Source organism: Myotis davidii, unplaced genomic scaffold (assembly GCF_000327345.1).
Source record: "Myotis davidii unplaced genomic scaffold, ASM32734v1 scaffold77, whole genome shotgun sequence".
Lineage (NCBI taxonomy): Eukaryota > Metazoa > Chordata > Mammalia > Chiroptera > Vespertilionidae > Myotis > Myotis davidii.
In genome coordinates, this window is record NW_006289713.1 from 3329188 (window position 1) to 3343521 (window position 14334).

General features: G+C 56.9%; 1 protein-coding gene across 1 annotated transcript in view; it reads left to right on the forward strand.

Moving 5' to 3' along the window:
* SLC7A5 (solute carrier family 7 (amino acid transporter light chain, L system), member 5) overlaps positions 1-11116 on the forward strand; it is a 52438-nt gene extending 41322 nt beyond the window's left edge. The window contains exons 7-14 of the mRNA XM_006762280.2: positions 222-327; positions 1035-1079; positions 1521-1644; positions 2659-2762; positions 3328-3424; positions 4657-4806; positions 6900-7077; positions 8419-11116. Coding sequence (XP_006762343.1) covers positions 222-327; positions 1035-1079; positions 1521-1644; positions 2659-2762; positions 3328-3424; positions 4657-4806; positions 6900-7077; positions 8419-8474 — 860 coding nt within the window. The 3' untranslated portion in view covers positions 8475-11116. The remainder of the gene's footprint in view (positions 1-221; positions 328-1034; positions 1080-1520; positions 1645-2658; positions 2763-3327; positions 3425-4656; positions 4807-6899; positions 7078-8418) is intronic.
* The last annotated feature ends 3218 nt before the right edge of the window (positions 11117-14334 follow it).

Below are 14334 nucleotides of genomic sequence, written 5' to 3' on the forward strand. Positions count from 1 at the left end.
AAACCTCGTCACCTGCTGGGGCTCCTGGCCCCAGGCGAGTCAGGAATGTGTGCGTCAGTGGCTCAGCAGGTGCATTTAATTTGTAACAGTGGAAAGCTTTCACCCCAGTGTTGTTGTTTGTTACTGTAATTTGCTCCAGGAACGTTCTGGAACTTGCAGCATGACCCCTATGCAGCCCTCTCTAACACAGCATGCCTTTCTGTCTCTTTGGCCTTTGCCAGGTAATGTGTCCAATCTGGATCCCAAGTTCTCATTTGAAGGCACCAAACTGAACGTGGGGAACATCGTGTTGGCGTTGTACAGCGGCCTCTTTGCCTATGGGGGATGGTACGTTTCAGAATGTCTGGTTCCCTGGGCCTTGGGGCACACGGAGCAGGCCCTGAGGTGTCCAGAAATCTGAATCTCTCGGCCACCCCCCTGGGCAGTTATTGAGCGTGGCAGGAGAGCCTCTCAGAGCTGCTCGAACCCGACCCATCCCGAGAAAGCACAGAGAGGACAGCGCAGCAGCCTGGCTTTTCTCCAGTGTCTGGGCTCCTGGAAGGCGGTCCTGTAGATAAGCCTTTGCTGAGGAGAGTGAAGCTTTTGAGCTTAAAAGGCTGGGCCTGGTGGTTTTCAACTTCCCCCTCTCCAGGAACGGAGTGCCTGCCTACAACTTCACACCTCCCCCCTCCCCCACCCCCCCCCCCCCCCACACACACACACACACTTTCCTTCCTGCTGGGTCCCCGCTGGGCCCCACTCTCCAGCCAGATTATATTGGGCCACAAGAATGGCTGCATGTGGTGGGTGGACAGGCGGTGAAGGTGCTGGTGGAAGGGTCAGAGAGAGGACAGGCCTGCAGGGGTTAGGATTTTCCCACGGGAGCAGGATTGGGCTCTTGCCCCCAGCTGCTCACTAGCGGGGCCCCAGGTGGTGGGTGAGGGGCCTCCTCCACTGGCCCAGAACAGCCAGCAGGGCTCCCCCTGGAATCTGCTCTTTTCCCCCTAAGAACTGTGGGAGGGATGTATACTTAAACTCTGCTCTCTAACGTCTAGGAATTACTTGAATCTTGTCACAGAGGAGATGATCAACCCCTACAGGTACGTGTGTGAACAGAGACGTTGTTTGTTGTTATTTTAATGTGAGAGAAGGAAGAAGTCGGTTCTACCTAAGAATTCATCCATGGGGCCCAGCCCGATCTCAGGTGAAAGCAGTGCAGGTCCTTTCGGGAGGGGCCCTGGATTAGGATCAGGCTGGGGTGAGGGGGCACTGTGTGGCCTTGAACAAGATTTCCCCTTAGAATAAGCAGGAGTGCCCATCTGACAGATGGGGAGCTGAGACCAGGGTCACTAACCCAGGTTCACACAGCTGCCCAACCCCAGGCGCCAGCTTCCAGTGCCAGGGACCGGAGCTGGCAACAGCCTCTCCGTCACACCTCCCCCACGAAGTGAGGCTCAGGACCAGACCTGTGTATTAGAGAGCCATCGGGGCTGGTTCGCCTGGAGCTGCACTTTGATGATGTGCCCTTTCGTTCCTTCCAGAAACCTGCCCCTGGCCATCATCATCTCCCTCCCCATCGTCACCCTGGTGTACGTGCTGACGAACCTGGCCTACTTCACCACGCTGTCCACTGAGCAGATGCTGTCGTCAGAGGCTGTGGCCGTGGTAAGATGCCACCTGCCAGTGTTTGCGCAGGTTGCCGAGAGACCAAGGCCCAGCCCTGCCGCCCTGAGCCTGTGATGTGGAGCAGACCAGGCCCCTGGGCTGCAAACCACGCTCCTGTGAGGAGGGGGTAGCTGTGCTGCCAAGCCAGAGAGTGCAGGGTGCTGACTCACAACCCTGGCTGCCCGTGAGGATCACAGGGGCTTTAAATGTATTGATGCCCAGACCATACCCTGGGCCAGTTTTAAAAATCAGCCTGTGGTCATCTGGGCCTTAGTCATTTTAAAAGTCAACTACGGGGCGGGGGTGGTGGTGGTAGAGGTAAGGGGGCGGTATTATGGTGATTTGGAAGGTCCAGTCCTTGTAAGTGAGGCCTGAACCCCAGCACTGGGATGAAAAGCCAGGTGGCCTTCTCCCACCCGCTGCCCACATGCATCCTGAGCCACCTCTGCTGGGCGTTCTGGACACGGGTTCAGAGCAGGGAGAGCAGCATCCCAGGCCCCATGCTGGCAGCAGCAGAGCGCTCACCAGCCTCCAAACCACAATGGGGCCCTAAGTAGTATGAGCAGGCTTTGGAATGTCCTGCTGGCCCTGTAGGCTCACTTCCCATGGTGTCCTCACAGCCACTTTGGCAGGTGAGGGTCCGCGCCCACCCATTCCACCTTCTGATTAAATCCTCACTGAGCCTTGCTCTGGGTCGGGCGATGGGGGCCCAGCCAGAGACAAAGCCATGTTCCCTAGCAGAGCAGACACAGACGGGAAAGGCCGGGCACCTGGGCAACCTGGTGTAATGCAGGGTGAGAGGTGTCAGTGTGTGGGGATGAGGACCAGGCACCAGTGTTGTTCTAAAGAGGACTCTGTCCCCGGGACAGCCCTCACATCCAGACCCTGGGGGTCACGTGCGCAGAATCCTCACGAGTGTGCGGGACACGTGCAGACTAGTGGCCTGGGGCTGGACCAGACTGGGCCGCGTGCTGGGCATCAAGGGGCCGGGCTCACTATGCGGCGTCTGTCTAGGACTTCGGGAACTACCACCTGGGCGTCATGTCCTGGATCATCCCTGTCTTTGTGGGCCTGTCCTGCTTCGGCTCCGTCAACGGGTCCCTCTTCACGTCCTCCAGGTGAGCCCCCCAGGACCACGCTCCCCACTCGGCTCTGTGGGAGCCAGGGCAGGACCGGGAGGGAGGCTGAGCTGGGGGCCAGTGCTGCATGCTGCTTTTTAACATGAGCTTTACAGGTTGTGTCTGTTTGTTATATTGAGTAATATGTGGCTGACAACACATCCATGTAACACAGAAGTAAAGGAACCAGGGACTCTCCGCTGCCCAGAAGACACAACTGCTGTGTCCTAGGCCAGTGATGGCGAACCTTTTGAGCTCAGCGTGTCAGCATTTTGAAAAACCCTAACTTAACTCTGGTGCTGTCACATATAGAAATTTTTTGATCTTTGCAACCATAGTAAAACAAAGACTTATATTTTTGATATTTATTTTATATATTTAAATGTCATTTAACAAAGGAAAATCAACTGTCATGGCTTCATTGTGTGCCCTGCCCAGGGGGAGGGGGGCTGCAGGTGAGCAAGCCTCTGGTCTCCCCATTGCCAGCTGAGTGGGTCAGGGAGACCGAGAGGCCCCTGCCTGGGTGCTCGGTGATGAGGCCCACCGCCTGCTTTTCTGTCCACAGGCTGTTCTTTGTGGGGTCCAGGGAGGGCCACCTGCCCTCTGTCCTCTCCATGATTCACCCGCAGCTCCTGACGCCCATGCCCTCCCTCCTGTTCACGGTAAGCTGGCAGCACCATCTGATGCCCTTCTTCCCCGCGAGGATTACAAGTGGATTAAAGTACAAGATTGGGGTGTTCCTGGGGGAGAAGGGGAGGCTCCAGGGTCCGTCTGCATGACACCCTCCCACCTTTGCCTGGTGTCAACTGGACAGCAGACCAAGGCGGAGACCGAGATGCAGATAAGTTAGCTGAGTGTTTCCTTGTATTGTGCCCTTGGCTGCCTGCTCCACTGAACAACAAAGGGCACTGGTTTAAGTTTTTAATTCCAACAATAATACACGGTAGTTATAAAAAAAACTTCAAACAGTCCAGCATCTGTGGAGCAGAAGCTCTGCTCTGTTCTCCCAGGGAGCCACGGTTCACAGGCGGCTTTGCGTGCTCCGTGCCTCTGGACTTCTGGGGCATGTTAACAGACGTGCAATTTCTAGTGAGGTCACATTGTGCACGCTTCTCTTCAGCTTGCCTAACGTCTTATTAGTTCTCTATTGCTCTGTAACAAACCACCCAGGAAACGGAAAGCATTCACTGTCTCTTTGTTTCTGTGAGTCAGGAACTCAGGGCAGCTTAGCTGGGTGGCCCTGGTTCAGGGTCCTTCGTGAGGTGGTAACAAGATGGTGGTCGGGGCTGCGTCCCATCTGAAGGCTTGGCCGGGGCTGGAGGAGCCGCTTCCAGCATGGCCCCTCACGTGGCTGTGAGCATGAGGCCTCAGTTCCTCAGGACGGGGGCTTGTCCACAGGGCTGCAAGCCAGGGCGAGGGAGCCGAGAGGAAGAGCCAGGAACCCTGTTTCTATGACCTAGCCTCCGGGGTCACACTTGTCATTTCTGTCTTGTTCTGTTAGTTAGGAATGAGTCAGTATGTATAGCCCAACTCAAGGAGAGAGGGCAAAGCTCCACCTTGCGAAGGGAGAAGTACTGGATGGTTCCGGGACACGTTAGAAACCATGCAGAGTCCTGGCTCAGTTTTGAAACTCCTGTGGGTGCCCGGTGGCTGGGGGTCTGGGAGAGCTCCGTAATGGGTACTTAGTTGGTTCCCAGTCATTGCTTCTACAGGTAACGCTGCAGTGAGTACAGGGTTTAGGCCTTCGTTTCCTTCCCGCTCTCAGTGGGGCCTTTCCTTTAAAGCACGAGTGCGCAAGTGCTGTCAGCCCTGCAGACGTGTCCCAGCGCCGGTGGCCTCCGTCCTCCAGGCCGTCCTGTTCCTGGCTCACGCTGCCCCCTCTCTCTGCTTGCAGTGCCTCATGACCCTGCTATACGCCTTCTCCAACGACATCTTCTCCGTCATCAACTTCTTCAGCTTCTTCAACTGGCTGTGTGTGGCCCTGGCCATCATCGGGATGCTGTGGCTCCGATACAAGAAGCCTGAGCTGGAGCGGCCCATCAAGGTGAGGGCCCAGCCGCGTGGGCGGCCCAGGCCTGGCGCAGCCCCAACAGCTGGGGGCTCGGTGGGTCATGCGCTGGAGAAACGGGGTCCAGGTGTCCCTGACAGCCTTTGTGAGGAGCCAACTCTGCACAGCCTCTTGGTTCTGCCCTCCCGGCCTGTGCCTGGGCAAGCCACCGCCCCTCTTGGAGTTGCCATTTCCGCTCTGAACCAGGGGTCAGGATGCCTCCTGTAGAGGGTCCTGGTACGCAAGGCAATAAATAAGAACCCTCAGTGCCCAGTGGGCAGGTGATGAGCACTGTGGGGTGGACAGGTGGGCAGGGTGAGGGCCTAACTGGCCAGGGGGCAGCTGACCAGGATGGCTGGGTGGTCCTGTGAAGGTGGCATGTGGGCAGAGATGTAGGGGCCAAGTGTGTTCAGAGGGTGCTGCCAAGGGTGTGAGGGGGAGGTCATTTGTGGTGGGTGGGAGGTGACGTCTGAGCCCGAAGGGTGTAGACATGGCCAAGACCAGCTCTGCCGCATTGAATGGAGCAGTTGTAGCATTAGACTGCTGACGTGCCAGCTGGGCCTGGCCTAAGGTGAATGCCCCTCTCCTCGGGGGACAGCTGCCCAAGGGTGACCTTGTTTCTCAAAAAACAGGCCAGTGAAGCCACGCTTCTGCTGGAGAAGCCCAGTGAGCTCGTCGCTGTGAGCCTGTCAGGGAGAGAGAGGGAGGAACTCATGGGGGCCACTGGCTGATGTCCTTTGTCCAGTCCCTAGTGGCATTTGGCCTAGAGTCACCTGTCCATGGGCCACATCCTTGTCTGCCCCACCCAGCAGGTCCACAGAGGCAGCAGGGCCCGCTTCCCTGCCTTGAAGAGGTTCTTGGGCACCAGAGCAACCTTAGTGCCCTGGAGCACCTTGCTCCCTCCTGTGGTGGGCTCCGTCCCCATGCTATCCTGGGCTCATGGCGGTTCTAACCATGTCACCTGTGCCTGTGGTGGGCTCCGTCCCCGTGTTATCCTGGGCACATGGTGGGTTCTATCTCCATGTCACCTGTGCCTATGGTGGGCTCTGTCCTCTGTTATCCTGGGCATATGGTGGGTTCTATTTCCATGTCACCTGTGCCTGTGGTGGGCTCCATCCCCGTGTTATCCTGGGCACATGGTGGGTTCTATCTCCATGTCACCTGTGCCTATGGTGGGCTCTGTCCTGTGTTATCCTGGGCACATGGTGGGTTCTATCACCATGTCACCTGTGCCTGTGGTGGGCTCTGTCCTGTGTTATCCTGGGCACATGGTGGGGCTTTGTTTCACTGTTAACCTGGGCTGGGGAGGGGCATGCAGTGTGGGCTGACCAGGTGGGGCCCTGGCTTGCCCTTCATCTGCAGTGTGTGGGCAGATGGCCAAGTCTGTGTGTAGACAAGCCCACGCAGATGCAGAAGCAGGACATGGTCCTTGGAGCCGGGCTGGGCCGGGCCGGGGGCGCCTCTGTGGCTGGTCTGCCCGAGCTGTGCAGGCTGCAGTCAGCCTCCTCACAAAGGCTCTCTGAGAAGGCAGATGCCCCTCACTTATTAGTGGGTGCCGGGGTCTTCCCAGAAATGCCCCCGCCTTGGGTGACATTGGTGAATGGGTGCTGGGCCAGGGTTTCTGCCCTGTGATGTGGGAGCCAGCAAGGTCCACATCCCCTGACCTTGGGAAGCTCGAGGGTTGTTTGCGTTTTCTGTCGGCACCGTCTGTGCTCTGGGTAATTACTGCCTGGCGCCTTGTGCTGAGGAAACGGAGAACAGGGGGAGGTTTCAGGTCTCCAGAGTCCCCAGCCGGCAGGTCAGACTGGTAAATGCTGAAGAGGGAGACAGGCCCGAGTGACGGCTCCGGGAGGTCGGAGCTGTTCTTGGACCAGGTGGGAGGGATGGGCTTGGAGCAGGAGGCACAGGGTGTGCTCTGGGGGGTCCCATGGGAGCGCCTAACTGGGCCTGATGTGGAGATGACTCCATCGAGGTCAGGAGGGCGGTGGGGACGCAGCACTTTCCGCAGAGCGGACAGGACTGTGATGACAGGACGTGGGAGGTGTGGGAAGGGAGCAACAGATGCCCATCGCTCCGCCCTCTGTCCCCAGGTGAACCTGGCACTCCCCGTGTTCTTCATCCTGGCCTGCCTGTTCCTGATCGCCGTCTCCTTCTGGAAGACCCCCGTTGAGTGTGGCATCGGCTTTGCCATCATCCTCAGCGGCCTCCCGGTCTACTTCCTCGGGGTCCGGTGGCAAAACAAGCCCAAGTGGCTTCTCCAGGGCATTTGTGAGTATCTCCTCAGTGCAGCCTGACAGCTGGGGCCGCTCTCCTCCCTGCCGGCCCACCAGCGCCCCGCCCCAGCTCGCTGTCTGCTGTCTCATCTAATCCCTTAGCTGGGCGTTCAGGCACTTGGCATGTCTAGCGGTGACGTCTGGCCCATGTATTTCAGGGATAAGACGCTCAGCTTGGCACCAGCTAATCTCAGAACAAGGGATTCCAGAAAACCAGGCCGCTTTTGCCAAGTAACAAAATCCCAGTGCTGTCGCCAGCCTAAGCACAAGGCTGACCCAGAAAGGCAGAGGCGGAGAAAGCAGGATCTCTGCACTGTGGTCACAGGGCCCACTAACCAGCACGTTTAGGAGCCCGTACTGAGGCCGCTCTTAATATGGCCGGCTCCTGGCACACTCGCTGGTGTTTGCAAGCCTGCACCCCAATCACCATGTCCTGGTGGCTCTCCAAAATCTGATTGCTACCTGCCCTGTGACTTTATGTGAAACCTCCTGATCTAAACATGGGAAACATGGTCAGTCATTTTCAGCAGGCCTTAGCCTCCAGGCCAGGCTAGACTCCCTACTAATCATCTTGCAGAACACACCAGACCCTAATGCAAGCCCTGTGTCCTGAAACCACACCCCACAAAGTGTTCATCTGGGCCCCCGGCACACACCCGCCTGCTCCACTCCCTCTGTGGACTGCAGGCACGTGGCTGTCATCTGGCAGTGGGGGCAGCCTTGTTCTGGCCCTGGGTGTCTGCCAGGCGGTGGCCCGGGTGTGGACACACGGGAAGGGCCCTCAGCATCAGGACTTATTATCCCACTAGTAGCCCTGCACACTCCTGTAGCTCCTCGCCCCCCCCCCCCCCTCCCGGCCTACCCTCCTGCTGATCCGTGATCTGGTCCTGACTGGTCCTGATGCACTTGGTCGTTATGCCTCAGGACATAACAGCTATTTAACATTCCTCTTTTATTATATAGGATTATTGCTGCCATAACCCCAGGGTTCTGAAACAGGGTGATGGGCAGGGCCAGTGCTCAACCTAATGCCAAGTTCCTTGGCCACACCCCCCGGGTGACTTACAAAGTCACTGGAAGAAGCAGGCGTTCCTCTGCGGCCAACCTGGAGTGAAGGCTGGTGCCCACCAGGAGGGAGCCCCTTGAGCCTGGTGTACACATTTTCAGATCAGGAGGTTTTACATAAAGTTCTGGGTCTCTGGCTTCTCTTGCCACCTTGGGGGTCTGGTGCCATGAGGCCGGGTGACCTGCAGCTCTCAGCACTCCCTGGTGCCCCTGGCCCCCAGGCACATGATAGCACAACCCCCGAGTAACTCTGCTCTCCCCTCCCCTGCAGTCTCCACGACAGTTCTTTGCCAGAAGCTCATGCAAGTGGTCCCCCAGGAGACATAAGAGAGGAGCCGGGAAGCTGGTGGATGGAAAATACACAAAGATCATTTTAAAACAACTCACCCACCTAAAAGGCAACCCGTTCCATCATCCAGGCAGCTCAGCTGAGCGCCCCGCACTATCCCTCCACCAGCTCAGGTGCCAGGGCCACTGTGAAAACTGGTACGAATTTAGTCCCAGAAGACGGACTTCTATCGATACCTCCTCCAGAGTGCGAGGCACGAATGTTGAACTGAGAAGGGGCTGCGCCTTCTGACAGACCGCGGACTTTTTCCATGTTGGGCCCTTGTCCTTTCCCACCTTTGTTTATTTGTGGGGTTTTTTCCTCCTTTTTTTGTATTATTTTTTAACTTAAATTTTGGGGTCGACTTGACACCACCAAGATGATTATTTTTTAAAGGAACGGGGGGAGGGCAGGTAGGGAGACTCTTGTCCCTTAACACTGCCAGCAGCATGATGTGCCTCAGGGACCAGGTCCTGTCGTTGGTGTGACCCCAGCACCAGCTTCAGGCGGAGGAGGGATTCTGAGAGCCGAACACCCCAGCTGCCAATAAGCTACCGAGACTCTGCCTCAGATTTGCACTGACAGATGTGTGCTTGGCTTCCTTAGGTGTTTTTTTGTTTTGTTTTGTTTTGTTTTTTTTGGTTAGTAGATGTAGTGACATTGGGAAAACTAACCTGGGGCTTATGTCTCTGCCTTAAAGACCTGAGGTCGATCCCTCCCTCCCTGACCCCTAAAAAGAAGAGAAAGTCTTGCTGAAACGGCCGTCTTTGGAGAGGTTTGTTGGAGAGCAAAGGGCTTGAGAGGAGTCTGATACCAGCCCCAGCTCTACAGAAAGAGCCAGTTCCTGTGCCTGGTGTTTGGGTGGAGCTCCTGGTAGAGGTCATGGGCATCTGGACGATCCTAGAGGTCCTGCCAGGACGAGCAGAGCAGGGCCGGTTCCTGGGCTAGGCCCTTGTCATTCAAGTTGCCATGGGCTCCTGACTGTGCTTCCTGCCCTGCATGGCAGCCTGAGCAAAGGCACAAAGGCAGGAGGATTGGGCATCTCCGGTGGGAGGGCCTCCCGCGGATGCTGCCTCCCGCCCTGTGCTGCATCATTTGGGAGCCAGCTCTAGTTCTCAGACAAAGCCCCAGGCGTGAGGCCTGGAAAGAGATGTGACAGGAAGGCAGATGCCAAGACCCCTGATGGGCTTCTCATTTCAGGTCCCCAAGGCAGCCCCTCCCAGGGTCCGCAGAATTGGCCTCCATGACTGGATGGCAACCCCCAGGGGCTGTCTGGGGCTGGCTTTCAGCTCCTGGCCAGGGTGCCCTCCCCTCCTGCCACCAACATGGCCTGCTCCAGACTGGATCCCAGTCAGCAGAGGACAGCTGCGCCTTCCTCAGTGCCCCAACTCTGCACCTGCTCCTGAGGCCGCCCGACTCTAGGGGTCTGGCTCGCAGCACAGCACGCCTGCCCTCCTCTCCAGAGAGGCTACTAGCAGGCCTTGTCCTTGTGGCTCCTGTGGTGGCTCCCCGCCCCCCAGGAGGCAGCTGAGGCTGGCTTATCTGAGCTGTCACTCTGTCCAGGAAGCCATCCTGGGAAGCACCATCAGCTAAGGTCAGGTCCTCTAGGCCCCATCGTAAGTGCTAGGGCTCTGCCTTGGCCTCTGACCACTCACCTCCCAGGGGGAGGTTGAACTGAGCCCTCAGGCCTCAGGCCTCATTGCTCAGCTTCGAATGGCCCATCCAGCCTGCTGCCACCCACCTGGGCTCCAGGGGGCCCTTGGGATGCTGTGAGGGTAGATATGGCCTTGCAGGTTATGGGAAACCAAACGGTCCTTGGGTGGCCTCCCTACCGTGATCTGCTTCAGCAGCCTGCAAACGGGTGGGAACCCCCAGTGTGTCATGGACAATTGAGGCAAGTCACCCCTGCAGGGGTAGACTGGGGCCCCAGGGTTCCCTTCCCACGTGGAGGTGAGGGCTAGAGGAGCCACTGAGAGGTCAAAGGCAGTTCTAGAGTGTGGCTCTCCCCAGCGTCTGGGCTGGGACCTCTGCTGAGGGTGGCTTGGGGGCCCCTTCTGTGATTCCTGGGCCTGTCGCCCAGGGACCCACCTGGGGAGGCAGGGAGGTCAGGGCTGCATCCTGAGGTGCTTGCCTGCGGATACCCCGGGCCCTGCCGCGCTGGCCTCTGGGAAGGCAGAGTCTCCCTCTTTCTGACCACTCTACTGACAAGTGTCCCGAGCGTTCACATGTGGGAGGGTTAATTTTTTTATCCAAACCCCGGCGTAACCAGCTAGCGTTTGTTCAGGTGTCCTGCTGTTCGAGTTTGTCCTAAGGCCTCAGTAACGTAAGGATGCTGTTGGCGCCATGTTTATTTATTTGCAGGTCCAGTTCAGCCTGGCTTCTCCGGCATGTTGTTGCTGTCTTTGTGTCCCTGTCGGTGTCCCTGCCACGGCAGTGCTGTCACTGTGACATTGTCATTGGCCCGGCGACAAACCTCCACCTTGTAATGACGTGCGCGGCTTCAATGTCTTTCTCTTCTCGTGTTAATGGCTAACCTGTAACATTTGCTGGTTAGGGGTAGGGAGTTCTGTTTTTCTTGTGGGGTGGGGCTTTTGTTTGTTTTTAAAGAAAAATGATCAGAATTATAATTACTGCTGGTGGCCTTCCTGTTCTTTCCTTCAGCACCGAATATTGGGAGTAGGAATGTGCCTGGGTGTGACTCCCCTGGAGAGGGCTGATCCATCTCACTCACTCACTGACACAGCCTCCTGGAGGCCAAACAAGGTGGCCAGAGCCCCTGATAACATGCTCACTGGTGACAGTTGGGAGGGAGGCAAGGAGCAGAGGGAGAATCCAGTCTGCCTCTTAGAAGGGACATTGAAGTCGAGGCCAAGCCCCAAGGTGGGAAGAGCTTGGTCGCTGGCCCACAGGTGACTGGTTGCTGCCAGGACCAGTCCCGGGAGGTCAGGGAGGAGACATGCCAGCTGGGCTGGGAGGAAGGGGCAAGCACATTTCCTCATTTCCAGGACTTTCTTGAGTATCTGGTCTCAAGCTGGACTCGGCTGAGTGCCACACCAGCTCTACCACAGACAGCTCTCACTTCATGCAAGCAAACTCCATTCTGAATGTTGGTGTTTGACCAGGGCCTGAGGACAGGTGGGACCTGGATATGGAAGGGTGTCTTGGGGTGGCACAGCAAGGGTGAGTGGTCCGACCACAGTAACTGTCACGTGAGCCCAGGCCAGGGGCTCCAGCACACAAAGGCTGGACCTGGAGGCCTTGGGGACCCAAAAGGGGCCTTCTACTCCCAGGCATTGGGGCCACCACATGGGCTTGGGGCAAAAAGTACCATCTAGAGCAGGGGTGGGAAACGTCCAGCCCACGGGCCATTACAGCCTGTGAAATCATTTGGTCTGACCCTGCTAAGGCATTAGGTGTTTGTTACTTAAATATTTGACCAAAGATAGCAGGCTAACTTTTAAGTTGGTAATTTTGTTTGGCCCAAAAAATGATATAAATATCCAAATGGGCTCTGGTGGGTTGCTCAGTGGTTAGAGTGTCAACCCACAAACTGAGGGTCTCAGGTTCCATTCTGGTCAAGGACACATGCCTCTCAGTTGCAGGCTCAATCCCCGGCCCTGATCAGGGGGCGTGTGGGTGGCAACCAATCGATGTCTCAAATAGATGTTTCTCTACCCCCCCCCCCTCTAAAAATCAATAGGAAAGTGTCCTCAGGTGAGGAATGACCATATATGTATCTCCAAATGGCCCTTGGCAGAAAAAAAAGGTTTCCCACCTCTGACCTAGAGCCACCCAGAAGGTACAGAGAGGCCTTGAGGGCCAAGTACCAGTGCTGCCACCACTTGTGAGAACGCCATGGTACACAGCTCCCAATCACCAGGTACACCCTGCATACTGAACCCCAAAGCCAGCAGGCCCCCAATGAGCTCATGGGGGTTCTCCCCCTCCCTGCAGGCTGTGTGGGGAGTGGAGCTAACAGGTGGGAGATGGCATAGCCCTAGTGGGCAGGCGGCTGCCTGTGCAGGCCTGATCGAAGCTTGCCTGTGTTGGCTGCACCCACGCCCCCAGTGGGTCATGTGCCCACGATGGTTCTCACTCCTGCCCAGGCTGCCTAAGCATCCATTTTCTGCCTGAACTCCAGGAAGCCTGGCTGCACAAAACTTCCAGGGCAGCTCTGTATGACTCAGGTCACAATGCACTGAGAAGTGTGTTAAAGTTCTACTTCGTTGGCATGGAAGTATTTGGAAAACATAATGAAAGAGACGTGAAAGATTGGAAACCTCATCGGGACTGTTCTGCAGACCTGGCTGGACCCAGCAGCCGGCCCTTCCCCCAACTCAGGGCCAAGCTCTCCCTCCACTGCTGCTGCTGAAAGGGTCTGGACACTTGAAAGGACAGTTCTCGGACCAACCCGAACAAACGACCCCACATGTGTGGTCAGAGCAGAGCTGGCCGTTCCAGCTCTTTGAGAGGGGTAGAGAAAGAAGATGGGGGGTCAGAGAGAGCTTGAGACAGTGGAGAGGAAGGGATTGGGGGGGGGGCAAAAATGTCCACAGGGTGGGGATCCAGGGCACATTCAAGCAACAGCCTGCAATTACTCAACCACTGTGAGTGGAGAGGAATATGTGTTCAGAGGAGAAGGGAAGGGAGAGCAAGACTGGAATGCTGGCTGCAACAGGACAAGACTTCTTGTGATCCCCAAATTCTTAGAAAGCTCTGCCAGGCTCACCAAATTTGCCACGTACGCGTGTGGAACTGGTGAAGGGGGGTTGGTGGGGTCAATCCATCAACAGTGAGGCAGGGACATCTGACATTGCTAAGCCACCTTGCCCACGGCAATAGCCAGCACCACCATGAGAGTGGGATGGGGCAGGCTGTGGGGGTGGGAGTGACATCTCAACCAAGAGAGAGAGCTCGGCAACCTGGGAAATCCCGGGCCTCAGGGAGGAATCGATGCTTCCACCTGGAGAGCTCCTCTGGTCATGCCCCTCCTCTGCATGGGCCCTTCCGTGCATCCTAAACATATGACACTTCTCCAGTCTCTAGAGTTCACAAGTCCTTGTCGATCTCTGCACAACCTCCAGAGAGGGACAGTGGGAGTCCAGGTCATCATCAGTCCATCCCCAGTGGAAGCCGCAGATCCTCACCCCAAGAGCTGCTGTTCGCACACATGGTGGGGGGTTGTCCGAGGCTGGTGGCATCTCGGGCTACCTAAGCATCCACTTTCTGCTGGAACTCCAGGAAGCCTGGCTGAAACTTTCAGTCTCCTGCCAGAAACTTTAAATCCCCCTGAGCACGCCCACACCAAACAGGCTGTGTGTTGCCCGTTCCCTTGGGTCCAGTTTCAGCAAGACTCAGTTGCTTCTCTCACAGCCAAGGGCTGACATAATCCTTCCTGCAAGTAGGAACGCAACTGTGTGATTAAAGTTAAATGCTTAAATCACATAAACCCCCTGGGTGAACAGTTTCATTGGAGAACAAATCCTCTGGGTCAAAGAGGGGGCACAGAAGGTTCCAGACGTTTTCTCTCACTCGCTGACCTCTATGCAGGCTGCTGTGGAATGACACGTGACCCCCACGAGGGCTCTTACCCCTCCAAGTGGGGCTCCAGGACCCAAAGTCAGAGCATGGGTCCTATCTGCTCACCTCGTTTTCCCCACCCTTCCAAGCTCTGTCAGGCGGTGGTGGCGCCACGCTGGAGGGAGCCCTGAACCTCTCGGAGAGGCCTCCATCCCTTTGGCAGCTCCCGCCCGACTGGAGGTTGATAAAGGCACGTGGGAGACTCAGGTTGGACTTGGTCTCCCCGCCGAGGTTGCAGGGGGCAGCTCTTCACCCTGAGGGTGTTTGCACAACCCACCA